The sequence below is a fragment of the Monodelphis domestica genome, chromosome 2 (genome assembly GCF_027887165.1).
Source record: "Monodelphis domestica isolate mMonDom1 chromosome 2, mMonDom1.pri, whole genome shotgun sequence".
In the NCBI taxonomy this organism is placed as follows: domain Eukaryota; kingdom Metazoa; phylum Chordata; class Mammalia; order Didelphimorphia; family Didelphidae; genus Monodelphis; species Monodelphis domestica.
In genome coordinates, this window is record NC_077228.1 from 163,260,425 (window position 1) to 163,286,517 (window position 26,093).

At 47.9% G+C, this 26,093-nt stretch overlaps 2 protein-coding genes and 5 non-coding genes across 8 annotated transcripts in view; 6 read left to right on the forward strand and 1 right to left on the reverse strand.

Annotated features, from left to right (window-relative positions):
* The window catches only part of GNPAT (glyceronephosphate O-acyltransferase), a 63,422-nt gene extending 52,787 nt beyond the window's left edge, over positions 1-10,635 (forward strand). For both annotated transcript variants that reach the window (XM_056816150.1, XM_007481627.3), the window contains exons 12-16: positions 6,549-6,689; positions 7,803-7,902; positions 7,988-8,081; positions 9,266-9,330; positions 10,215-10,635. In XM_056816150.1, the coding sequence (XP_056672128.1) occupies positions 6,549-6,689; positions 7,803-7,902; positions 7,988-8,081; positions 9,266-9,330; positions 10,215-10,258 (444 nt within the window). In that variant the 3' untranslated portion in view covers positions 10,259-10,635. The remainder of the gene's footprint in view (positions 1-6,548; positions 6,690-7,802; positions 7,903-7,987; positions 8,082-9,265; positions 9,331-10,214) is intronic.
* An 8,302-nt stretch (positions 10,636-18,937) lies between these two features.
* LOC103104467 (mucin-19-like) overlaps positions 18,938-26,093 on the reverse strand; it is a 43,822-nt gene continuing 36,666 nt past the window's right edge. The window contains exons 28-33 of the mRNA XM_056814631.1: positions 25,504-26,079; positions 24,150-24,719; positions 22,679-23,340; positions 21,452-22,028; positions 20,098-20,667; positions 18,938-19,320 (exon numbers count right to left, since the gene is read on the reverse strand). Coding sequence (XP_056670609.1) covers positions 18,938-19,320; positions 20,098-20,667; positions 21,452-22,028; positions 22,679-23,340; positions 24,150-24,719; positions 25,504-26,079 — 3,338 coding nt within the window. The remainder of the gene's footprint in view (positions 19,321-20,097; positions 20,668-21,451; positions 22,029-22,678; positions 23,341-24,149; positions 24,720-25,503; positions 26,080-26,093) is intronic.
* LOC130457606 (5S ribosomal RNA) lies at positions 19,342-19,460 on the forward strand. The gene has a single exon (XR_008916911.1). It is a non-coding gene; the product is annotated as a 5S ribosomal RNA (ribosomal RNA).
* LOC130457714 (5S ribosomal RNA) lies at positions 20,696-20,814 on the forward strand. The gene has a single exon (XR_008917000.1). It is a non-coding gene; the product is annotated as a 5S ribosomal RNA (ribosomal RNA).
* LOC130457824 (5S ribosomal RNA) lies at positions 22,050-22,168 on the forward strand. The gene has a single exon (XR_008917093.1). It is a non-coding gene; the product is annotated as a 5S ribosomal RNA (ribosomal RNA).
* On the forward strand, positions 23,362-23,480 carry LOC130457817 (5S ribosomal RNA). The gene has a single exon (XR_008917089.1). It is a non-coding gene; the product is annotated as a 5S ribosomal RNA (ribosomal RNA).
* On the forward strand, positions 24,748-24,866 carry LOC130457838 (5S ribosomal RNA). The gene has a single exon (XR_008917107.1). It is a non-coding gene; the product is annotated as a 5S ribosomal RNA (ribosomal RNA).

Below are 26,093 nucleotides of genomic sequence, written 5' to 3' on the forward strand. Positions count from 1 at the left end.
GTTGTCAGGGAATATATTTCCAATTTATGAATATGCCCAAGCCAACAGGGTTTTATAGAGAAATTTAATTTATAATACACTGATTAATCAATAGAAAAAGAGAGAAAGTAAGAAAGGAATAAGAATGAATAAATAAGTCAGTTGGTTTTATCACTCACCCAAGATTTCTCTAGGTAAGGCTTCTCATGCCAACCTCAGGCTCCACCTTCAAGAGAGCCTCCTTTCAAGAAATGTTTCCAGAGAATTCTCCTCCTTCAGAGCCAGGCTTCTCTCCTGGTCCTCCCACAGAGCAACCTCCTCAGTCCTCCTTCAGAGCCACCTCGCTCAGAGCAAAACCTCCTCAACCAACCCTCCTCAGTCCTCAGACCCCTCTATCTTTAAGGAAACCCTCCAAGTTCCCTCCCCTCAGTTCTCACATCTACCAATCACTGTCCATGTCTTCCCTGTGCCAATGGTGGCTCTAGCTTAACCCAGGACAGCCCAGAGGTCTGTGGCTTTGCACATGTCTGTTGAAGGTAATATTCTCAAATAATTAAATCTTGATCCTTTGCTGCAGCCCTTCCTAAATCCTGTTAGGACTGAGTGGGGTGGAAATTGTATTTTCCAAGACCTGGTTCTATCATTCCAAGTATCTCTATTGTATCAATTCTAAAATCAATCATGACTCAAAGAACTTCCTGCTCTATGCTTAAGCATAGGTCAAAGCCCTTTCCATTATTCAGCAAAAGGTTTCTGTCCTAAAGTAATCTTAAGAAGGGAGGAGGAGGAACCTCCCATGCCAAAGGGGTTCACATTCCAATAGAGTTCCCACTATCAATAGGAAATTTTTCAAGTATGAAATTTCCCAATGGTGAAATTTCCAACATTTATAAGTCTAAGAAAATTTAAGGTTTATAATCTATATATATAGTCAGATTCTTGACTTGTTAGGGTATTAATTATAAGAAACACTGAATTTTATAAATGGCATGACATGTGATTTAAAGCAATTCTCATTTTACTCATATTTAAACAAACTTTTGTTTTTTAATTCAATTTTATTTTCAGTTCCTAGTTTATTCCCTTCCCTTTCCCCACCCCCCCCACCCCATTCATTGAGAAGGCAAGAAAACCAAAATGTGTTGCAAATATTTATAACAAATCAAAACAGATTCCTGAAAAGAGAGGAAAACAAAAGAAAAGAAAATTATTTCATATTGCACTTTGAGACTTTTGCCTCTTTATCTGGAGGTAGATAACCTATTTCATCAGGACTTGTGGGATTTGTGATTGGTCATTGTGTTGAGCATAATTCCCAAGTCTTTCAAAGTATACAGAATATTTTGAGAAGGCAAAGTGGGTAAAGGAACATAGATGGGGGACCATTACAACTTAAAATAGTATAAATTGTCGCAGAAACTGTCTCGATTGATTTCTTTGCAAAGTGGAAAAATGTATTGGCCAAAGGTGAATGAATATAAGTTCATTTGGAAAATCCTGGGGGAGTGGAAGAAGAATTATGAGTAGTACTCTGGCACTTAAATAGACCTTGTGATCACATCAGTTCTAAAGTTTTCTCCAGTGATGAAAATCAAATCATATCCGTGACTACTGTTAACTTGGAAATAACACAGAACTATCAAACAGTCAGAAAAACCAAGTCTAATCAGGATAGGGATAAGTCCAGTATTTGATTCTTTACTCAGAATCTGGCGCCACAACTTTTACAGGGTATACACCCTGGACTCTGGACATATTATCTCTGGGAGTGCCACCATGCTAGATGATGACTCTGAGGAACAAAATAATTTGGGGAACCTATATACCATTTGGGGGAAATCCAGGGACAGGGAAAGATGGTTGGCATTGCTATAGCTACAAAGGATATAGGAGTATTCAAACTACCCAGCTGGATACAGTCTAGCTTGGGAAAGGAATCAGCTAGAGGCTAGGGTGTAACAGAAGGGGCTACTTACAATGAATACTAAATGGGTGGTCCCTGCCCAGGTGTGGGTCTTCTTGGGAAAGGGTCTCTGTTACTGTAGGGGAGACTACCTAAGACAAAGAGGGCCCTTAGCATATTCTTAGTCTCACCCAACTAAGATTGTCATTCACCTGAGGCTCTGCCACTCAGTTTGAAACTGCTAGCCTGAGATTCCCTTCAGGGTGGATTCCCATGGAAACAGGGAAGAAGTACAAACTTTGGGGTCTCCAACCTACAAGCTAGTCCTGAAACCTGGGGTTCACTAAATCCCAATAGGCCACAAGTTTGGGGTTTCTAGATTCCATGTTGACACTACTCAAACTAATTCTTGTTCATGTCCCCCTCTACATTCCACATTTGGGATCTACCATATTTGCTGGAAGCCTCCCTTAATTTTTCCTACTGTGGGGGTCTGTAGAGCCATAATGAATGAAGAAAGAGTTATGTTAGAGTCAAATCTATAATTACTATTGTGGGGAGGGTGTGATGATGATATGACCCATCTGATTAGTTAACCACAGGCCTTGCAAGTCATGCCATGATCCACATTTCATTCACATCACCAGATTTCCCCCATTATACTAACCCTGTGGTTGTGCAAATGTTGACTTATCAGGTTGATCTAATCTAGATCCGAGAAGTTACTATGTCTTCCATCCTATCCTATCCATCTTCAGAGATCACCTTTTAGGTGCTATAGGCACTCTTCAGTATATGGGCTTCATGCTTTAAGACAGTGGTTCCTCCTCTTCTGTATCCTCCCCCACCCCCCTAACCCCCAGTTTACCTTTCTGGTTTCCATGGAACAATAAGTTTCATAGTGTAACTATAAAAGTTAAAATTATGGCTGAGACTGAATGTAATAATATTTTTTGGTTGCCAAGGATTTTATTTATAAAATCCTAATGAACACCCAAGTCAGCTGGAAATTTTGTGTTCATTTAATTGATAGTGGAGGAGATAAAGGTTTTCTCCCCCCTGCCTGGCTGGTACCGAGTGGGGAGATTAGGAGATAAGGTGTGATATTGAAATCACTTTAAAAGACTGATATATATTAATTTAAGGTCACCAAGGAATTCACTTATGTAATTCCTAAATGAAACACTCAAGTCAGCTGCCAAATTTTTGTGGTGTTTTAATTATAACAGGAGGAAGAAAATTCCCATTAGAGGGAGAGAGAAGGAAAAAGGGAGAGAAGGAAAGAAGTTTAACTCAGAACCACTTTGGCTCAGGCTGAGCCAAAGTGGGCGTTAAGGCCTTGGATAGCCAAGGTAGGGAAAGGGATCAGTCCTTATCACTCACGTGACCAATCTGAAGGAAAGCAATCTGCAGGGCTCCTCCAACCTCAAGCACTAGCCTCGAATTGAACTCTTGCCCTCCTCACAGGAAGTCCCAAGAACTCCAGAGGCTGTTCTCTACCTCACTTCCTGCGTCTCACATGTGCCAATGGTGGCTCTAGCTTGACCTAGGACTGCCCAGAGGTCTATCCTTTTTTTTGCATGTCTGTTGAAGGTCATTTCCCCAGATAATTAAACCTTGAGTTTGATGCAGACCTTCCAAATCTTGTTAAACTAAGAAGGGAGGAGAAATGTAAAGTTTCCAAGACCAGATTCTGTTATTCCAAATATCTCCATTGTTACTGATCAGGAAATAGCTAAATTAGATCTTCTAATCTAACTAATCAGATGGGTCTGATTAGGGTTGAATAGTTTTAAAATTCACATAACTAAATATGAATAGATTTCCATATGCAACACAGATGTCATCTTTTTTCCCACATTCCTAATGTAACAAGGGAATCACTTTAAAAGACTGATATATATTAATTTAAGGTCGCCTTGGAGTTTAATTACAATAGGAGTAAGAAAGGAATTAGAGATAGAGAGAGAGAGAGAAAGGGGAGAGAAGGGAATAGGGCTTAAATACCCCTTCTGTTTAGGCTGGGCCAAAAGGCCCAAGCCCTTAGATAGCTGGAGCAAAGAAAAGAGACCAGTCCCTATTACTCACGTGTCCAAAATGGAGAAACAGTCTCAGGGGCCCCCACCTTCAGCTTCCTTCAGAGCAAGCTTCTCAGAGCCCAGGAACCACACCGACCAAAAACTCAACCACCTCCAGTCTCCAGACCCCCCTATCTTTAAGGAAACCATCCAAGTTGCCTCCCCTCAGTCCTCACATCTACCAATCACTCTTCATCAATTTCCCTGTCAATGGAGGCTCTCGCTTAACCCAGGACCGCCCAGTGGTTTCTGGCTTTTGCACATGTCTGTTGAAGGTCATATTTTTCAAATGATTAAATCTTTACTCCTTTGCTACAGCCCTTTCTAAATCCTGTTAACTTGAGTATGGTAGAGATTGGAATAATTAAATTTTGATCTAGGCTGCAGCCCTTACTCAATCCTATTAGGACTGAATAGGGTGGAGATTTATTCCAAGTATCTCCATTGTATCAATTCTAAAATCAATCAAGACTCAAAGAAATTCCTGTTCTATGCTTAAGCATAGGTCAAAGTCCTTTCCGTTGTTCAGCAAAGGGTTTCTGTCCTAAAGTAATCTTAAGAAGGGAAGAGAAGGAACCTCCCATGCCAATGGGGTTCCCATTCCAATAGACTATCAGTAAGAAATTTTCCAAGTATGAAATATCCCAATGGTGAAATTTCCAACATTTATAAGTCTAATGAATTTTGAGGTTTACACTTCTTCTTAATTACCTGAGGGTACTACCATTCTTATAGTCAGTCAAGTTCACACTGTTGACTGGGAAAAAACACAGAACTATTAAATAGTCAAAATCACTCTTTAATCAAGGGCAAAAGTGGTTCAGCGCTAGTAGGCCTCGACACAGAGCTGTGTGCCACACATGACTGCACAGAGTCCAAGGGTTGAACTCTGGCTGCTCTGGTCACTGGACCCTGGGAGTGCCACCATGTTAGATGACAACTCCAGGGAACAAAAGAATTTGGGGAATCTATATACCATTTGAGGAATCCAGGGGCAGGGAAAGATGATTGACGTTGCTATAGCTACAAAGAAAATGGGAGTGTTCAAACTACATTGACTAGATACAATCGAGCTTGGGAAAGGAATCATAGCTAGAGCCTAGGGTATAACAGAGGGGGCTACTTACAACGGGTACTAAAGGATGGTTCCTGCCCAGGTGTGGATCTTCTTGGGAAAGGGTCTGATACTATCGGGGAGACTACCTAAAACAAAGAGGGTCCCTAGCATATGCTTAGTCTCACCCAACTAGGTTGTCATTCCCCTGAGGGTCTCCCACTCAATCTGAAACTGCTAGCCTGGGATTTCCTTCAGTGTAGATTCCCATGGGAAAAGGGAACAAATACAAACTTTGGGGTCTCCAACCTATAAGCTAGTCCTGAAACTTGGGGTTCATCAGATCTCACTAAGCCACAAGTTTGGGGTTTCTAGATTCCATGTTGACACAGCATATGGAACTATATATCAGGAGGGTATGCCCAAGAACTTTTTAATGACAGGAGCATAATATCTAAAAAGTTAGGAGACCATAAAACTAGGAGATGGATAAGGAGAAAACTAAATAATGCTGGATCAACCAGTGCCAAAGACCAAAATTCCTATTTAAGATTCTATGATCTGGCTATGCTAAACTGAACAAATTTAGACCTGGATTTGGAGGCAATAATAGGGTACACTGAAATATATGGGATATCTTAGTGCCCCTCGGTGAAGTAAGGCCCCTACTGGGACCAGTACACAACCAGGCCTCTAAGCAGTTGTAGGTATAAAAATGGAAGATTTATTATTAATAAAACACAAGGTTAGGAAGGGAGGATTAAGGAACAAGGTTTCCCTAACACTATGAATTCTTACTTCCTTTTCCCTCTATGTTCCCTGCATGGGGAAACCTTTATTTTTCTTAAAGCTCTCTAAGCCCTACTTTTCTCTGGCTAATATCCCAGGCCCTCTCTGAATCTATTTGATTCTATAAAATCCTCCCTAAATGATTTCTCAAGAGGTAAGTCCTTTAAGATGGAACAGGGATGAACCCTAGATGACCGAGTTCAACCCAACTGGGCCAGGCCCTGAGCTTGGCCTCAAATCTCATACCACAACTGCCTCTTGGCAACAAGGTCTTTATCAGATAAGGTTTAATATTTTACAAGATCTTCATAGATGTCTCTCTTCTTGTGAGGAAAGGTACTTCCAAGAAAGTCCAAAGATTTCCCTTCAAACTCACTTTCAGATTTGGTATCTCCAGGTCAGCAGAGCTCAGCTACCTCATCTCCAAGAAACAGAAATAACTTCAGTTGGTTGGTGCTCCTTCAAATCTCTCCAAACTCTAGAATCTCCTATCACAGAGTTTCTAGCATGAGGCCAGACCAACCTCTGCAAAACCAACCTTTTCACTTATCCTTAAACCCATTTCTTTCTCTGTCATTTCTATACTAATACTTTCTAAATATCAAAAAGCCTTTAAAAGGTTGTGCAATTAACTATTTTGTTGGTATTTTTCCTAGGAGGAGAAAGACTGGCTTCATTTGTTGAGGGTAGTAGTCTGTTTAGCTTGGCAAGTATGATTTTCTATTACCTTTTGCCTCTTTTTTAGGACTTTGAAGAAAGCTGTTACCTGCTTACTAAAAATGAAGCCATTCAAGTAACCCCAAAAGGCATTTTAGTTACAGAGAAAGGAGAGGCTGTGGTATCATTTTTAGCATTGCTCTTTAAGCCTTTTGTGGAAGGTTATCAGGTATGTACTTTTTTTATGTTCTCTTTCTTCCAACCTACCAAAGACTAAAGATATTTTTTCCCCAAAATCTAACCTGCTTCCTATCAGATAATATACTTTGATAAGAGATTGCCCTTTCACTAGCATTTTGGGGCTAGGATAGTTGACTAGAGAAGTTTCAAAATAGGTATAGCCTCTACACATAAATGCCTCATTGAGCTGCCTCTTATACAGGTTCAAAAATTATTAGATTTTTTAAAAACTTGTCAAGAAGTGTGTACTGAAGATTAGCCATACAAGAGAAAAAGCAGCCTTCTTTCAGTAATCTATGGGAATGTTTTAAAACATCTACATATTGGGGACAGCTACATAGCACAATGGATAGAATGCTTGGAGTCAGGAGGACCTAGTTCAAATTTGGCCTCACACTCTTCCTAGCTGTGTGACTGTGGACAAGTCATTTACTCTCAGTTGCCTAGTCCTTGCTGCTCTTCTGTCTTAGAATTGATACTAAATCAGAAAGTAAGGGTTTAAAAAAACAACAACTTCTAAGTATCTTTCCAACCTATTTAGGTTCATTGTTGAGATTTTATTTCTGTAAAGCTTTTCTTAATCAGAGGTCTCACACCTACATACAGGATGATCCATTCACTTTATTTCACAGAATCTCATAGTTAGACAAGACCCTGAAGGCATCTAGTCCAAACTGTTAACTGAAAATATCATCTATGTTTAGTTAGCTAGTCTTCACTTTGAACCCCGTACCTCCTGAGGCAGGTCACTAATTTTGAATTAATTCTCTGGTTATGAAGTTTTCCCTTTAATTGTGATGAAAGTTGCTACCTCTGCAACCTTACCCATTGTTCCTATGGCCCCTCTGGGGCCAATTCTCTTTCCTTCTATGATTGATCTTTGAGTAGAAAGATCTCTTGGCAGTACCTCTAACTCTTGACAGAAATGAGGAGAATAATTACACACTTTTTCTATCATATATATATATATATACATATATATATATGATATATACATATAAAAAAATAAAATATAAATAAAATAAAATAAATAAAATAGTCATTGATGGTGTTTAAGAATCTTTTTTTTTGTCTTTCTCTTTTCCTCCACCTAAAAATTCAGAAAATTTGCCAGTATCTCCTAAAAGAAGAAAATGAAAGTTTCACTGAGCAGCAGTACCACACTGGACTCAGAAACTTTACTTACTATCTCCTTGAATCAGGTCAGTCTTATAGTCACAATGGTAGGCAATTTCTTTTAACAAGCTACCAAAAAGTCCATTGGCTTTCACTTGCCTTCTTTTTTAGGAGACTGTCAGTATTATGAGTTGCTTTCTTCTGACCTGTACAAAAACGCATTAGCGGCTTTTGTTCGGCTGGGTGCGGTAACAAAGTGCAAAGGGTAAGTAGCATGACATAAGTTCTAACCCAGGAGTTGAGCTGCAGGAAAGCTAAACTGATCGGGTGTCCTGACTTAAGTCCATCCCCATTACGAAGTGCCCCTGGGGTCAAGTGGCCACCAAATTGCTCAGGAGGGGCCCGCTAACCTAGATCAAAGCTCCCATCATGATCAAATATATTGATATAATATATTTCTTTTCACACTTGAAGAGAACTTAAGTGTATGTGTAGCAATGACTAATCAACCAAACATGCAGCCCTTTGGTATTATGGACACAAAGATTCTCCCTTGATTAAATTAGCCAAGAAAAATGAATATTTAAAAAAGAAAAAAAGCAAATCTGTGACCTGTCAACTTTGTATCAAAAGAAAACCATATAGGGTTAATCATCACACATGTTTTGTGAATAACTCAGTCACCTAATATTTGCTTGGATAGATTAATATGACAACCCTAGGCTTCCAAGAACTAGTTAGTATTAGTATTAGTAAACATATAGGAGGTCTAGGGCTCATCTTGAACAATGTTGCAACCGAAAAGTGCATCTTTCAGTTCTCTGGTGATTTTGTGTGTTTTTTAAATCAGTCCTATTCCTTCAGGACTCAGTGGCCTCATTTCTTCATTCCCTGCTTTCCCCCATGGAAATCTGCTTTCCGAGTCAGATTTGGTAAATTCATTCACTCCAAGGTTATAAATGATAGATAACACTTAATGTGTTAATCTTCTTAATGGGATTTCCCTTTTATTAGGTACCTACCTTGTCCTTCTTAGTTAGGGTCAGAAAAATGAAGGGGAAGGTGAGAACTGAAAAACTGCTGGACTTTAGGAGGATTCCTGTGAAATGGCATTACTTGAATAATGTCAGCAGTCTTTTTTTTTATCCTTCTGTCTTAGAACTGATACTAAGTGTCAATTCCAAGGCAGTAGAGCAGTAGGGGATATGCAGTTGGAGTTAAGTGACTTGTCCAGGGTCACACAGCTAGGAAGTGAAGCTAGGACTTCTCATCTGCAGGCCTAGCTCTTTATCCATGGATCCACCTAGCTGCCCTAGCAAACTTTGTTATTTCTCTGAGTGAGACAATTTGTAATTGTTGCCACTGTACAGCAGTGATAACGCTATAACAACTATTATTTGCTTCTTGGTTGTTTTTTTTTTAATGAAGTAACATTAACTTTTCTCTTAGAGTTGATGAGTGTACTACTTATAAGGTGAATGATGAAGCCACTATAAAGTTAGAAGAAATGCTTGGTAAGTTCAATTTATCAAAAAATGATAGTTGGCTATAGTAGCACATGCCTTTAATCCCTGCAAATTACTGGGGAGGCTCATAAAGAAGGATAATGAGCTAGGAGTTATAAGCTGCAGAAAAGCTAAACTGATCGGGTATCCTCACTAAGTCCATCACCATTATGAGCAACTCTGCAAGTCCAGGGGCCACCAAGTTGCCCTTGAGGGGCCAACCAACCTAGATCAAAGCTCCTGTCCCCTTCAGTAGTGAGATCAGGCTCATGGGGGAAACCAAACTTCCATTCTGGGCAACATGGAGATCTAGCCTCAAAATAAAAGGGAGGGGTGATAGCTTTTTATAATGTACTTATTTTGGTATTTATACTGGGAGGCAATGAAGAGAGTGTTAATTTGCACTCGGGGAAAACCTGGGTTGAAATTCCCTTTTTTGATACTTAGTGGGAGAACCTTCAGAGTTCAATGAAAATTCCGTCAATGTGGGGACCAGTCTAACCATGAGTTTCTGGTACTTAGACAAATATTCATCATCAGCCAATACTGTATACATTTCTGATTTGATAGGACCTGCCAGAACATATAGAATTCAGAATCAACAATGACACATGTAAAACCCAATGGAATTGCTTGTTGGCTATGGGAGGGGGATAAGAGGAGGAGAGAGAAAGAACATGATTCATGTAACTATGGAAAAAATTCTATATTAAATAAACTAAAAAGAAATAGAATTCAGAATCAACTTCCTATGTTGATGTTCTTGTTCTTCCTATGTTGAGGTGTTCTTGAGGAGTAATGTCTAAATAGTATACTACATAAAGAAACAATGACATGAAAGCAATTTAATTCATTGCCCCATAATGAGCACTTTCTTCTTACCCTTTCCTTAGGTTCTAAGACACCCATAGGAAAACCAGTGACAGCAAGACTTTAGTCTTTTCTTACAGTTGGATGATGAAGAATGTTGCAGATTGACTCTATTTAAAAACAGAGAAGGAATTCAGAAGAAAATACATTACCTTTCATCCATCTGACTCAGCTTCTTTAGAAGTATCTAATAAAGGAGAAAAAGATATTCAACTGAAGTAATGAGTGTGGGCCCTTTGAACTCTGATGCTAAAAACTGCATTTGTACCATCTTCCCTGAGTGTTTTTGAATAAAATATTCTTTTGGATATTCAATCGGAAAAATATAGCACAACTACTACTTCACTACCAACTCGAAGCTTCTTATATGAGGGTATTCCATTTCTGTAGATTTCATCATTAATGTGTAACTTAGAAAATAAAATGTTTAAATATTAAAAGAAAGCTATGGAAAGGGGTTGGTCATCTATTCCAATTGTATGCCTTCTTTTAAAAACAATTGCCTGAAAATACCACGATAAAAGAATACATGTAAATAAATTTAAATGCCAAATTATTATTACCAAATAGTGATCTAATAATAATTAAATTACCTACCAGAACTGACAAGATATATAACTAAAAAACAGAAAATGTAAGTATAATATGCCTTGAATCTGTAACAAAAGGAAATCTGTGAGAGCTAAAGTGTTTGTTCTAAGGACATAGCTACTGGTTGTAAGAAGGGATGGTTGGACAAAACTTTGCTAACTGAAAGAAAATTTAGAAAAAGTTTTCCCAAAGAAAGAGCTAAGTTCTCTTTTACTTTTATGAGTGTGTGAGATTGGAATTCATCTCCCATTGTTTTAATTTAATCAATCAGGGACTTGGAATTCCCCTCTCTTTTAATTTAATCAATCAGGGACCTGGAGGTCCTTTGAGATGTACAAGGATACACATGCCCACAGTGAAAGGAAGTTGAAACCAAAGAGACAGGGAATTGATCACACAAGCACTTGCCCGGGCAGTGCCCAACAAATTAAGGAACTGATTGGTTCCTGAGACGTAACATGGTGGGTGGAGAAAACAGCTTATAAAGGCATGACCAGAGGTTTAAACACACATTCTTACCTTGGTGACACTTTTGCTGGAGATACAATCTTACACTGGTGACTTGCTGAAGAGACTCGCACAGACTTCTGATTGGAAACCGGAACCTGAAGGCTCTCTTTTGAGCCCTTCTAGATGGAGATTAGAACCCTGTCAGTGGTGAGCTGGATTTCATTAGAACAACAATTAGGATATTTAACTAGGCAACTGCTCTCTACCTCTTTCCTTTACTTTCACTACTTTGAGGTAATAAAGCTCCTAACAGCCTCATAATTTAATTTTTAATGGTTACAATTTGGAGACCTTTTAAACTATTACAAGTAGAGTCATTTCATTATGCTATTTAAGCCAAGGTGTGAAACGTGCCACACTTTCCAACATTTATTAGTAAGGGAATCAGAATGCTCTTTGCTCCTCCTCGCCTCTTGAAACTGTCTTACCATCTTCATTCCTTACCCTCTCCTTTTTTGAAATTCACTCAATCCTACCTTAATGAGATCAGTGCCTGACTCACAAACTTCCCAAATCCTTCCTTCATATTAGAGGACTTATACAAACATATCAAGGCCACTTTCTACACCCTAACTGATAACTAACACAATTAACTATTCACTTTCCCATGATTATTCTATTCCACCAGAACTACACATACCTTTGATTATACCCTTGATCCTGGCTAACATTTACTTCAAAAATAGAAATTCCATTATCTGGTCATCATTTGGCATGGCACCTGAAATAGTATACTGAGGTGTATGTGAACCTTCAGTGTCCCTCAGTAAAGTAAGGCCAATGGCCTCACTTACTGGGACCAGTGCACAATGGGGCCTACAAGCAATGTTAGTAAACAGGTAAAGGGTTTATTGATAATAAAATGAAAGGATTAGGAAGGAGGATCAAGGAACAGGGTTTCCCTAACTCTGAAGAAGTCTCACTAGCTGATGGAGGCAGCAGGGTGGCTCAGTAGTTTGGGAGCCAGGCCTAGAGATGGGAGGTCCTGGGTTCAGATTTGGTGTCAGATACTTTATAGCTGTGGGACCCTGGGCAAGTCACTTTACCCCATCACCTAGCCCTTACTGCCCTTCTGCCTTGGAACTGATACTTAGTATGGATTCTGAGCCAGAAGGGAAGGGTTTGACAACACACACACAGTAATACTTTTTACCAAGGCAGTTCTTTGGGAAGGCAGAGGACAAAATCAAATCACAATTGTATTCACTGAGCGGGTTCCACTACAGTGTCTGGAGTCAGAAGACAGCCCTGGATCTATTACTTTGTCATTTCCTCCCTAGAAGTGCTTCCATTTGTAAAGTGGGGACAACAATGCTGGCGCTGCCTATGGTTGTTATGAAGATAAATGAGGTGATGTACGTAGAACTCATTTGGGAGCTGTTTCTGCTCATCGCCAAAAGAATAGTACTTTTAACTTTATGAAAAGAAACTTCACTATTGCCGTTTTATTGTTGCAGCAGGCTTAGGAAGTAGGTAAGACAAGCATTATTATCTCCACTTAGAGCAAAGAAAATCAAAATGGACAAGAGTGTAAGCCATTTTTCACTATCATTGAGTTAGTGCCTCTTGATGATTGTATTAGAAGCCAACCCCATCTGTTTTCTATTTCATAATCATTTCCTCATACGCCCCAACCACAATGACCCCTCTCATAAAAATAAAAATTAGCCTGACCAAAAAAAAAAAAGTCTCACTAGCCTCTCCTCCCTACATGGGAAATTCTTAATTTATCTTGACTCTCCCTAAACCCTTTCCTGCTTCTGGCTAAGATCTCCAAGCCCAACTGTCTATACCTACTGTCTATACCTAACTAATTAATCCTCCTTTGTTGGTTTGCCAAGATGTAACAATCTTTAACCTTTAGATGATGGAGGAATGAACTCTTGATGACTTGAGTTCAACCCAGCTGGCCCAGGCCCTGAGCTTGGCCTCAGCTCTCACACCAACACTGTCTCTTGATCAGTTCAGGCTTGTTGTTATAAGGATCTTCAATGTAATCTTCTCGAGGAAAGGTACTTTCCAGAAGGTCTAAACTGTTATGGGGTGCAGATGTGTACCCCTGGGGTTCAGGAAGGATACCTTTTGCAAGAATGCAACACTCCAAAACTTAGCTTAAAAACAAAAGGAGAAATTTATTAATTTAGGAGGTAAGGTTGAGAATGGCCAGGAGGATAGCAAGGTGGAACAGCAAGATGGGGAGCAGTTCCTTGGGAGGACTGCATGAATGGAAAGGCTGTCCCCCACCCCCAACATCAGTTCTGTGGATTGTATACTTTTTACAAGAGAGTCACTCAGGCATGAGGTGGGGTGACCATACTGGGGTCTGCCTGGGGACATAAAGATTCCTTAGTTTTAGGGAACAAACAGATGTCTGATAGGATGGAGGTGTAGCCTGGAGGTGCATCTTTCTGTCCATCTTAAATCTAGAGGACTATCAAAGGAAGATAGTCATCTCAGGACTCTAGAGGGGTCATTGGGTGTTTTTAGGCTCAGAGTCACGGATGTAAGGGAGTAAGGGTGTTTCCCTGATAATAGTTTGCCTGGGTTTCTGGGGGTACAGTACCCATGTCATAAACGATTCTCTCTAACCTCACTAGATTTTATCACAGCCGGAACAACAGAGATCAGCTACCTCCTCTCCACTTGGCTCCAGGGACAGAAAGCAAAAGCCCCTTCAGTTCCTAAGTTTTCCTTCAAATCCTCTCTCCAGATACTGTCAAGTTCCTAGCATGCGGCCAAACCAACTTCTGCAAAATCGATCTCTGACTTGTATTTCAACCCATTTCCTCTCTTTCCTTTCTACACTATACACCTTTCTTTCTGCTTGAAATCCCTCTGACACTCAATCACCTTTTTTTCTTCTCTTGTTTTTTATACACTGCTTCCTCCTCATTCTATTCCTGCCTTCCTGATACTTCTCAGTATCACATCTATTTGTTAAATACCAGTAGCTCCCCTTTACCTTTGAGATAAACTATAAAAACCTCTCTTAACCTGTGATCTTCCCACCTTGTCTTCTTATAGCCTATTCTCCTTATAATTTTGGATGCCTTTCCTGTTCTTGGGGGGGGGGGGGGGGGGAGACAGAATGCAGCTCCCAAGTCTGTATATTTCCTGGGTGTTTCTAGAGCATGGAAGTTTATACCTTCACTCAGGGTACCTAAAATCCCATCTGCTACAGACAGCATTTACTGATGGTCCTTGATAATAATAGTCTCCCTCTAAAAATCTGGAGCAGCTAGGTGGCTCAGTGTGTAGAGAACTAGGCCTGGAGACCTTAGATCTTTGAACCAATGCTTAGTAATGACAAAAAGCAAAGGAATAAAAAGCAAAAGTACCTCTTTTATGAATGTTGTACTTGTTCATTTAACTAAAGTAAAAAACATGTATCTTTTGGACTTCATCTCCCAGAATTCTTCCCTCCTCCCAAAATTCCTTTTTCCTTCCTGCTTGAGTCTTTTATGTTTGTATATAAGTTTTTGTGGCTCTTCCCTCCCCCTCTTTTTTGATATGTGAGGCTGGTGAGCTCTCCCTGGTTCTCTAGCTTTTTAGTTTTCTTTTGCTTCAAGTTAAATTTTAATAAATACTATTAAATATAATACTTGGAAGATTGAATATTAATTTTTTAAATTTACATTTGGCCACCTACAAAGGGACCGGAATTCTCAGTTTTCTCTACTCAAACCCCCTTAGTGAAGTTGCTAGGCTTTTCTCAGTTACTGAGAGCCAGTTTTTTTTCCTGCCAGGGTGGTCCTGCTGCCGCCAAAAATGCCCAGCTGTGGCTTACTGCCGCCCCAGGCTTCCAGCAGCTACCAGTACACAAAGCCTGACTAACCTGGCCCCAGCCCCCAACGCTTTCCGCGGCAGCAGGAACTGTCCTTTCAGCCATCCCAGATCTTGCTGTTTTCCCCAGTCCTGCTCCACATCCCGCTCCTTCTTGTTGCTGTGCCTATCTTAGTGCCAACTGGGGAGTAAAATACCTACCTCCCAAGCCCCAGCCCAGCTTGGAGGGGGGGGCCTTTTCTCTGCCAGGCAGAAGATTGCCTCCTAACCTCTGCCGGGCTCTTTGCCTTGGTGGAGAGGAGGGGGAGTCCTGGCCTTTTTTCACCCACCCCAGCCTACGTCCTGATCCTCCCTCCCTCCCTGCTTTGACCCTATCTGCTCTGCTTCCTTCTCTCCCTCTGGAGCAATTTGCTTTAGGAACAGATGCAAACCCAAACCTCGCTCAGCTTTGCAGCCAAAAATCTCCATTTTGGTTTCTGGCAGAAAGCCTCGCCCTGACCACGCCCCTTTATTTCCACCCTCCACCCTCACCATACCCCTAACCCCTCCCTGATGTAGTGCTGCTTCATGGCCACTAGAAGTCAGTATTGAACACTTAATTTTTTTCCTTTTTCTGCTGAGCTGCAGTGGCTATTTTCTGCCACCAGAGGGCATCAACAACAAATAAAATAGCAAAAAAATTATTTTACAAATAAAAATCCAACAAAATCATAAAAATAAAATAAAATAAATACCCCTCCCCTTACCCTATCCTCATCACTAATAATTTAAAAAATAAAAACAAAATAATAAACATTTATAGATATATTATATATGTATGTAGGTATATACATTAAAAAGTATCTCCTTTCCCCCTTTCCTTTCATCTACCGTTTTGATCACAATGCTAGCCACCATGGATGCTACTCTGCAAGAAATCCTTCTGGCTTTTATCCAATTAGGGACCTTTAAGGTTTCAGATTGCATCCTTCTCCTTGTGCCCCTAGGAAATTTTATTTTCCTTATCCTAAATGTTATGACAAAAAAATACTACCATACAGAAAATTAAAGCTGAAATGCAGACCAACATGCAAATTCAATTGGACATTTCCAAATACTTCTTACATTGTAAAGATTAACTCCCCTGCCCATTTTTAGATTTAATCACCTGTAAAGGATAATTTTAACATTGTGACTTAAAATCTAAAATTTAATTGGTCACTAAGGAAAATCCCAAATAATAAAATACCCAAGTCAGCTGGAAATTTATGGTGATTTAATTGATATAGTGGAGGAGCTTAAGAAGAAGGAAAAAGGAAAAGAGTAGGCTTTCTCCTGCCAGGCTAGTACTGGGCAGGAAGATTAGGAGATCTAGAAAGTAAGGTTTTGGAGTGTAAAGGAGGAAGAAATCAACCTGAACTCCAAAAAGGGCTCAGCCAAGGTGCCCAAACCTGAATCAGCTCAAGGGCAAACTCACGGCTGTGAATCTTAAAATTTCTCAGACTTGTGAATCTTAAAAATTCTCAGACTCTACCTTAGAATATTTGGTTAGGACCATTCCCCATTTTAAACAATGCAGGTACTTGATCAGGAATGTGACAACTCTAACATTACTCCACCCATACTTAAGCATACTTTAGGGGAAGATAAAGTTGTAAAACTCCTTAATGAACAATGAAAAAGTACTTAATTCATACTTATAGTGAGGCAAAAGCCCTTAAGCTAGGTCTATTTTTTAGATCTAATACAAAAGGGTGCTAAGTACCTATGAAGGTCAAATTAATCACTAAAAGGTCAGGCAACTTGCAGACTTGCAAGGGGCAAAGAGGTGTGAACTTATTCAGAAGTTTTAGTCTACCCAGAGAAGTTGAGAACTAAAGAAGATGTGAATTAAGAATGGTAAGTCCTGTGAAAATATCTACTGTGATTGGTAGATGTGAGAACTTAAAGGAGGTGACATAGAAGAAAATTCTCTTTAAAAGGAGGTCATAAAGGCCTCTGAAAAAGGTGATTCAGCTATGTAGCTGAATTGGAGGCTGGTCTCTCTCCATGGCTGAAATGAATTCAGCTTTGTTAGCTTAGTTGGAGCTTGGACTAGTTGGAGTACCTGGCTCTCTGAACACTAGTATCTTGCTTGGGATAAATCTTGTGGTGAGTTGATTAAAGACTTACTAGTCTCTCTTTTAAGGCTCAGGCTATATTTCTCTTATTCTCTCTCCTTTTTCTTAATTCTTTCATTGTATTAATTAAAATCTCCATAAACCCCAGCTGACTTGGGTATATTTAATATTTGGGAATTTTCCCCATGGCAACCACTTTATTTTTAATATAAAATCAAGACACAAAAAATTATCTTTACAGTTTGGCAATTCAAAATCTTGAAACCATATTTTCGAGGTCACAGTTTAAGGCAACCACTCTTTTAACTGTTACACCGCCAAACCCAGACAAATAACTGCCACCACTCCAAGATGTCAAACTGCCTAGCACGCTGCCAGCCAGAGTCACCTTTCCAAGTAAAGAAGGAGAGAGAGAGAGAGAGAGAGAGAGAGAGAGAGAGAGAGAGAGAGAGAGAGAGAGAGTGTAAATGACCTGTCTTATATACCTGGTTTTATGTCACTTTCCTGCATCTCATCTGTACCAATGATAGCTTAGTTTGACTTAGAACAGCCCAGGGATCTGTCCGCTTTTTCTGCACGTGTCTGTTGAAGTCCATTTCCTCATATAGCATTCCATCCAGCGGTTTCTATATAATTTTTCCTTAGTGGGTTTTAATTTGAGAAGGAGGAAGGAGTCTGAGGAAAATGGGTGATAAATCAAGAGACACAGACAAAATAATTGATATGGAGAGCAGCAGTGCTCCTGTGATATTTCCCTGGAAAATTAATAACAGGAAAACATGAGAAATAAGAGAACACGTGGAAGTAAGAATTCCAAGATAGACAGCAGAGGCGAAGAGTGGAGCTAAGAAAGACAAAGAGAGACAGAAGAAAGAACTCCAACTTTGCAGGAATCAAGAGGGAGAGCCTCCCCTCTCACCCCAGCATTTATTGTGGATTGAGAGGCGATCAATGAATAAGTAACATAGCACTAAGGTCTTAACATTGGTTGAATAGACAATGATATGATTAGAGGAGGTGGGAATTCACCTGAGATGCGATTTTTAAATGAATGAGGTTTGACAAGGTGAGGGCTAAGCCTTTGTGGCTTAGGCCCAGGAATTCTCCTGCTCTAACAACTGTCTATACATTGATCATTAACTAATCTGATCAAGTATTTAATACATCAACCATACTGTCATGCCTGGTATGTTTCATATTCCCCTTTTTTGTTTTTTAACAAATAAAATACGAAGGTATCATGTTACAATAAAATTATAAACTTAACAAACAAAAATAATAGTGAGCATAGTCAAATAACAAATCAAAAATGAATTCCAAATCAAATATCAAAATTAAATGTAACAGCAATAATGATGTAAAAATGATAAGAAAGATCTTCATTTCCATTTAGCAAATTCAAGAGTAAAAAGTTTCATCAAAGATCAAAAGTAAAGATACAAAATAATAAGAAAATGATCTTCACTCTTTATTGATGCTGAATAAATGTGATATTAGTGAGATAGTTCATGGGACAGGTGCATTGATATATCATTTTACCCATGTGTAGTCAGGGTAATAGGAACTTGTCAGATCTTCAATATTTAAAGAAAAGGACTATATCTGCTCATGAGAGGGAATGCCTTACTTTCCCTTGTACTGAATATGCATAGACTTAGGGATAAAGAAACCAAAATGCCTTCCACATAAAAATATGGTTGGAAGTTTCCTACTAGGCTCACCAGTGAATGACAACTTCATCCTCTAGACACAACCACAAACACTCACACACACGCAAAACCGAACACGAAAACGCACACACCGGCAAACCCGGAGCGCGTTGGCTTGTCCGCGCCCTGGGTGGCGGTGTCAGGGGTCCGGGGAGGCGGGGAGGCGGTGCGCGGGGTGGGGGGCGTGGCGGGGACGCGTTGGGGGCGCGGCGGGGGCGCGGGGTCTGGCGCGGACCGGAGAGGGACCCTGTCCTTCCTCCCGGCTGGCTGGCGGGCCCCGGCTGTCGCAAGCCCTGGGCATTTCTGAACCTGGTGGCGGGGCGAGGCTTGTGGCTCCGGGCCGGCCGAAGGGGCAGCGGCGCGGGCGCCTGGCGGGCTCGAGGGGGGCTGGGCGGCGGCCCAGGCGCTGGCGTCGCGAGCTGCGCGAGCTCTAGGGGCTGCGGGGAGAGGGTGTGAGCGTCTACGGCCATACCACCCTGAACGCGCCCGATCTCGTCTGATCTCGGAAGCTAAGCAGGGTCGGGCCTGGTTAGTACTTGGATGGGAGACCGCCTGGGAATACCGGGTGCTGTAGGCTTTTTCAAAACCCCCCTTTCTTTTCCTCCACCTCCCACTCGCCTACCCCCTCAGAGAGCCACGCGCGGACACGGCCGACGGGCCACACACTCAGCCCTGCCTCGCCGCCTGCTCCCCGCTCCTACCTGGCGCCCAGCGCCGCCCAAGGGCGCGCTGCTCTCCACCCGTGCACGTCCTTTCCCCCCACCCCCCTCCTGTCTCCCTGGCTCCCTTCTTTGCCTCATCCCTCCCTGCGTCCCTCCACCCCGGCGGTGTCCCCCTCCGGCCCCCATTGTCCCTTCGCCTCTACACACACACACACACACACACACACACACTGACACACACACACACACACACTGACACACACACACACACTGACACACACTCACACGCGCGCGCACCCAGGCACACACAAGCACACACACAGAGACACACACCCTTCGGGCTGTGTTCCCCTGTGCCCCAACCCCGGACGCAGAAGGAGAGAGAACGGAGGCGAAGCAGGTCCCAGAGGGAAGGAACCCCGGTTTCCAAATGAAGAGGGTGGCGGACAGGCTTCCTGGGCAGGGACCTGGGCTTTGTGCTGGCCCTTGAAAGGTGAAGGAGGCCCTTGGAGGGCGGCACGCTGCGGCGAGCAGGCAGAGCTCTCCACGCACCGGCAAACCGTTTGGCCCCGGACAGCTGGGAGACGCAGGGAGGGCCTGGAGCACCTGGCGGTGGGGCCGGACGCTGAAGGCCAGAGAGCCGAGGGCACCGGGGCGGAGGGGAGGCCGCCTCCTCCGGGCCTAGGTGGCGATGCCCGTCTGCAGGGAGGATGGCTGGGCGGAGGAGCAGGGTCAGGGCCCTTTGGGAAGACCAAGTGGAGGACGAGGCGCAGGCGGCTTGTGGGGCGGCGGCGGGAGCGCGTTGGCTTGTCCGCGCCCTGGGTGGCGGTGTCAGGGGTCCGGGGAGGCGGGGAGGCGGTGCGCGGGGTGGGGGGCGTGGCGGGGACGCGTTGGGGGCGCGGCGGGGGCGCGGGGTCTGGCGCGGACCGGAGAGGGACCCTGTCCTTCCTCCCGGCTGGCTGGCGGGCCCCGGCTGTCGCAAGCCCTGGGCATTTCTGAACCTGGTGGCGGGGCGAGGCTTGTGGCTCCGGGCCGGCCGAAGGGGCAGCGGCGCGGGCGCCTGGCGGGCTCGAGGGGGGCTGGGCGGCGGCCCAGGCGCTGGCGTCGCGAGCTGCGCGAGCTCTAGGGGCTGCGGGGAGAGGGTGTGAGCGTCTACGGCCATACCACCCTGAACGCGCCCGATCTCGTCTGATCTCGGAAGCTAAGCAGGGTCGGGCCTGGTTAGTACTTGGATGGGAGACCGCCTGGGAATACCGGGTGCTGTAGGCTTTTTCAAAACCCCCCTTTCTTTTCCTCCACCTCCCACTCGCCTACCCCCTCAGAGAGCCACGCGCGGACACGGCCGACGGGCCACACACTCAGCCCTGCCTCGCCGCCTGCTCCCCGCTCCTACCTGGCGCCCAGCGCCGCCCAAGGGCGCGCTGCTCTCCACCCGTGCACGTCCTTTCCCCCCACCCCCCTCCTGTCTCCCTGGCTCCCTTCTTTGCCTCATCCCTCCCTGCGTCCCTCCACCCCGGCGGTGTCCCCCTCCGGCCCCCATTGTCCCTTCGCCTCTACACACACACACACACACACACACACACACTGACACACACACACACACACACTGACACACACACACACACTGACACACACTCACACGCGCGCGCACCCAGGCACACACAAGCACACACACAGAGACACACACCCTTCGGGCTGTGTTCCCCTGTGCCCCAACCCCGGACGCAGAAGGAGAGAGAACGGAGGCGAAGCAGGTCCCAGAGGGAAGGAACCCCGGTTTCCAAATGAAGAGGGTGGCGGACAGGCTTCCTGGGCAGGGACCTGGGCTTTGTGCTGGCCCTTGAAAGGTGAAGGAGGCCCTTGGAGGGCGGCACGCTGCGGCGAGCAGGCAGAGCTCTCCACGCACCGGCAAACCGTTTGGCCCCGGACAGCTGGGAGACGCAGGGAGGGCCTGGAGCGCCTGGCGGTGGGGCCGGACGCTGAAGGCCAGAGAGCCGAGGGCACCGGGGCGGAGGGGAGGCCGCCTCCTCCGGGCCTAGGTGGCGATGCCCGTCTGCAGGGAGGATGGCTGGGCGGAGGAGCAGGGTCAGGGCCCTTTGGGAAGACCAAGTGGAGGACGAGGCGCAGGCGGCTTGTGGGGCGGCGGCGGGAGCGCGTTGGCTTGTCCGCGCCCTGGGTGGCGGTGTCAGGGGTCCGGGGAGGCGGGGAGGCGGTGCGCGGGGTGGGGGGCGTGGCGGGGACGCGTTGGGGGCGCGGCGGGGGCGCGGGGTCTGGCGCGGACCGGAGAGGGACCCTGTCCTTCCTCCCGGCTGGCTGGCGGGCCCCGGCTGTCGCAAGCCCTGGGCATTTCTGAACCTGGTGGCGGGGCGAGGCTTGTGGCTCCGGGCCGGCCGAAGGGGCAGCGGCGCGGGCGCCTGGCGGGCTCGAGGGGGGCTGGGCGGCGGCCCAGGCGCTGGCGTCGCGAGCTGCGCGAGCTCTAGGGGCTGCGGGGAGAGGGTGTGAGCGTCTACGGCCATACCACCCTGAACGCGCCCGATCTCGTCTGATCTCGGAAGCTAAGCAGGGTCGGGCCTGGTTAGTACTTGGATGGGAGACCGCCTGGGAATACCGGGTGCTGTAGGCTTTTTCAAAACCCCCCTTTCTTTTCCTCCACCTCCCACTCGCCTACCCCCTCAGAGAGCCACGCGCGGACACGGCCGACGGGCCACACACTCAGCCCTGCCTCGCCGCCTGCTCCCCGCTCCTACCTGGCGCCCAGCGCCGCCCAAGGGCGCGCTGCTCTCCACCCGTGCACGTCCTTTCCCCCCACCCCACTCTCCTGTCTCCCTGGCTCCCTTCTTTGCCTCATCCCTCCCTGCGTCCCTCCACCCCGGCGGTGTCCCCCTCCGGCCCCCATTGTCCCTTCGCCTCTACACACACACACACACACACACACACTGACACACACTCACACGCGCGCGCACCCAGGCACACACAAGCACACACACAGAGACACACACCCTTCGGGCTGTGTTCCCCTGTGCCCCAACCCCGGACGCAGAAGGAGAGAGAACGGAGGCGAAGCAGGTCCCAGAGGGAAGGAACCCCGGTTTCCAAATGAAGAGGGTGGCGGACAGGCTTCCTGGGCAGGGACCTGGGCTTTGTGCTGGCCCTTGAAAGGTGAAGGAGGCCCTTGGAGGGCGGCACGCTGCGGCGAGCAGGCAGAGCTCTCCACGCACCGGCAAACCGTTTGGCCCCGGACAGCTGGGAGACGCAGGGAGGGCCTGGAGCGCCTGGCGGTGGGGCCGGACGCTGAAGGCCAGAGAGCCGAGGGCACCGGGGCGGAGGGGAGGCCGCCTCCTCCGGGCCTAGGTGGCGATGCCCGTCTGCAGGGAGGATGGCTGGGCGGAGGAGCAGGGTCAGGGCCCTTTGGGAAGACCAAGTGGAGGACGAGGCGCAGGCGGCTTGTGGGGCGGCGGCGGGAGCGCGTTGGCTTGTCCGCGCCCTGGGTGGCGGTGTCAGGGGTCCGGGGAGGCGGGGAGGCGGTGCGCGGGGTGGGGGGCGTGGCGGGGACGCGTTGGGGGCGCGGCGGGGGCGCGGGGTCTGGCGCGGACCGGAGAGGGACCCTGTCCTTCCTCCCGGCTGGCTGGCGGGCCCCGGCTGTCGCAAGCCCTGGGCATTTCTGAACCTGGTGGCGGGGCGAGGCTTGTGGCTCCGGGCCGGCCGAAGGGGCAGCGGCGCGGGCGCCTGGCGGGCTCGAGGGGGGCTGGGCGGCGGCCCAGGCGCTGGCCTCGCGAGCTGCGCGAGCTCTAGGGGCTGCGGGGAGAGGGTGTGAGCGTCTACGGCCATACCACCCTGAACGCGCCCGATCTCGTCTGATCTCGGAAGCTAAGCAGGGTCGGGCCTGGTTAGTACTTGGATGGGAGACCGCCTGGGAATACTGGGTGCTGTAGGCTTTTTCAAAACCCCCCTTTCTTTTCCTCCACCTCCCACTCGCCTACCCCCTCAGAGAGCCACGCGCGGACACGGCCGACGGGCCACACACTCAGCCCTGCCTCGCCGCCTGCTCCCCGCTCCTACCTGGCGCCCAGCGCCGCCCAAGGGCGCGCTGCTCTCCACCCGTGCACGTCCTTTCCCCCCACCCCCCTCCTGTCTCCCTGGCTCCCTTCTTTGCCTCATCCCTCCCTGCGTCCCTCCACCCCGGCGGTGTCCCCCTCCGGCCCCCATTGTCCCTTCGCCTCTACACACACACACACACACACACACACACTGACACACACACACACACACACACTGACACACACACACACACACACACTGACACACACACACACACACACACACTGACACACACTCACACGCGCGCGCACCCAGGCACACACAAGCACACACACAGAGACACACACCCTTCGGGCTGTGTTCCCCTGTGCCCCAACCCCGGACGCAGAAGGAGAGAGAACGGAGGCGAAGCAGGTCCCAGAGGGAAGGAACCCCGGTTTCCAAATGAAGAGGGTGGCGGACAGGCTTCCTGGGCAGGGACCTGGGCTTTGTGCTGGCCCTTGAAAGGTGAAGGAGGCCCTTGGAGGGCGGCACGCTGCGGCGAGCAGGCAGAGCTCTCCACGCACCGGCAAACCGTTTGGCCCCGGACAGCTGGGAGACGCAGGGAGGGCCTGGAGCGCCTGGCGGTGGGGCCGGACGCTGAAGGCCAGAGAGCCGAGGGCACCGGGGCGGAGGGGAGGCCGCCTCCTCCGGGCCTAGGTGGCGATGCCCGTCTGCAGGGAGGATGGCTGGGCGGAGGAGCAGGGTCAGGGCCCTTTGGGAAGACCAAGTGGAGGACGAGGCGCAGGCGGCTTGTGGGGCGGCGGCGGGAGCGCGTTGGCTTGTCCGCGCCCTGGGTGGCGGTGTCAGGGGTCCGGGGAGGCGGGGAGGCGGTGCGCGGGGTGGGGGGCGTGGCGGGGACGCGTTGGGGGCGCGGCGGGGGCGCGGGGTCTGGCGCGGACCGGAGAGGGACCCTGTCCTTCCTCCCGGCTGGCTGGCGGGCCCCGGCTGTCGCAAGCCCTGGGCATTTCTGAACCTGGTGGCGGGGCGAGGCTTGTGGCTCCGGGCCGGCCGAAGGGGCAGCGGCGCGGGCGCCTGGCGGGCTCGAGGGGGGCTGGGCGGCGGCCCAGGCGCTGGCGTCGCGAGCTGCGCGAGCTCTAGGGGCTGCGGGGAGAGGGTGTGAGCGTCTACGGCCATACCACCCTGAACGCGCCCGATCTCGTCTGATCTCGGAAGCTAAGCAGGGTCGGGCCTGGTTAGTACTTGGATGGGAGACCGCCTGGGAATACCGGGTGCTGTAGGCTTTTTCAAAACCCCCCTTTCTTTTCCTCCACCTCCCACTCGCCTACCCCCTCAGAGAGCCACGCGCGGACACGGCCGACGGGCCACACACTCAGCCCTGCCTCGCCGCCTGCTCCCCGCTCCTACCTGGCGCCCAGCGCCGCCCAAGGGCGCGCTGCTCTCCACCCGTGCACGTCCTTTCCCCCCACCCCCCTCCTGTCTCCCTGGCTCCCTTCTTTGCCTCATCCCTCCCTGCGTCCCTCCACCCCGGCGGTGTCCCCCTCCGGCCCCCATTGTCCCTTCGCCTCTACACACACACACACACACACACACACACACTGACACACACACACACACACACTGACACACACACACACACTGACACACACTCACACGCGCGCGCACCCAGGCACACACAAGCACACACACAGAGACACACACCCTTCGGGCTGTGTTCCCCTGTGCCCCAACCCCGGACGCAGAAGGAGAGAGAACGGAGGCGAAGCAGGTCCCAGAGGGAAGGAACCCCGGTTTCCAAATGAAGAGGGTGGCGGACAGGCTTCCTGGGCAGGGACCTGGGCTTTGTGCTGGCCCTTGAAAGGTGAAGGAGGCCCTTGGAGGGCGGCACGCTGCGGCGAGCAGGCAGAGCTCTCCACGCACCGGCAAACCGTTTGGCCCCGGACAGCTGGGAGACGCAGGGAGGGCCTGGAGCGCCTGGCGGTGGGGCCGGACGCTGAAGGCCAGAGAGCCGAGGGCACCGGGGCGGAGGGGAGGCCGCCTCCTCCGGGCCTAGGTGGCGATGCCCGTCTGCAGGGAGGATGGCTGGGCGGAGGAGCAGGGTCAGGGCCCTTTGGGAAGACCAAGTGGAGGACGAGGCGCAGGCGGCTTGTGGGGCGGCGGCGGGAGCGCGTTGGCTTGTCCGCGCCCTGGGTGGCGGTGTCAGGGGTCCGGGGAGGCGGGGAGGCGGTGCGCGGGGTGGGGGGCGTGGCGGGGACGCGTTGGGGGCGCGGCGGGGGCGCGGGGTCTGGCGCGGACCGGAGAGGGACCCTGTCCTTCCTCCCGGCTGGCTGGCGGGCCCCGGCTGTCGCAAGCCCTGGGCATTTCTGAACCTGGTGGCGGGGCGAGGCTTGTGGCTCCGGGCCGGCCGAAGGGGCAGCGGCGCGGGCGCCTGGCGGGCTCGAGGGGGGCTGGGCGGCGGCCCAGGCGCTGGCCTCGCGAGCTGCGCGAGCTCAAGGGCTGCGGGGAGAGGG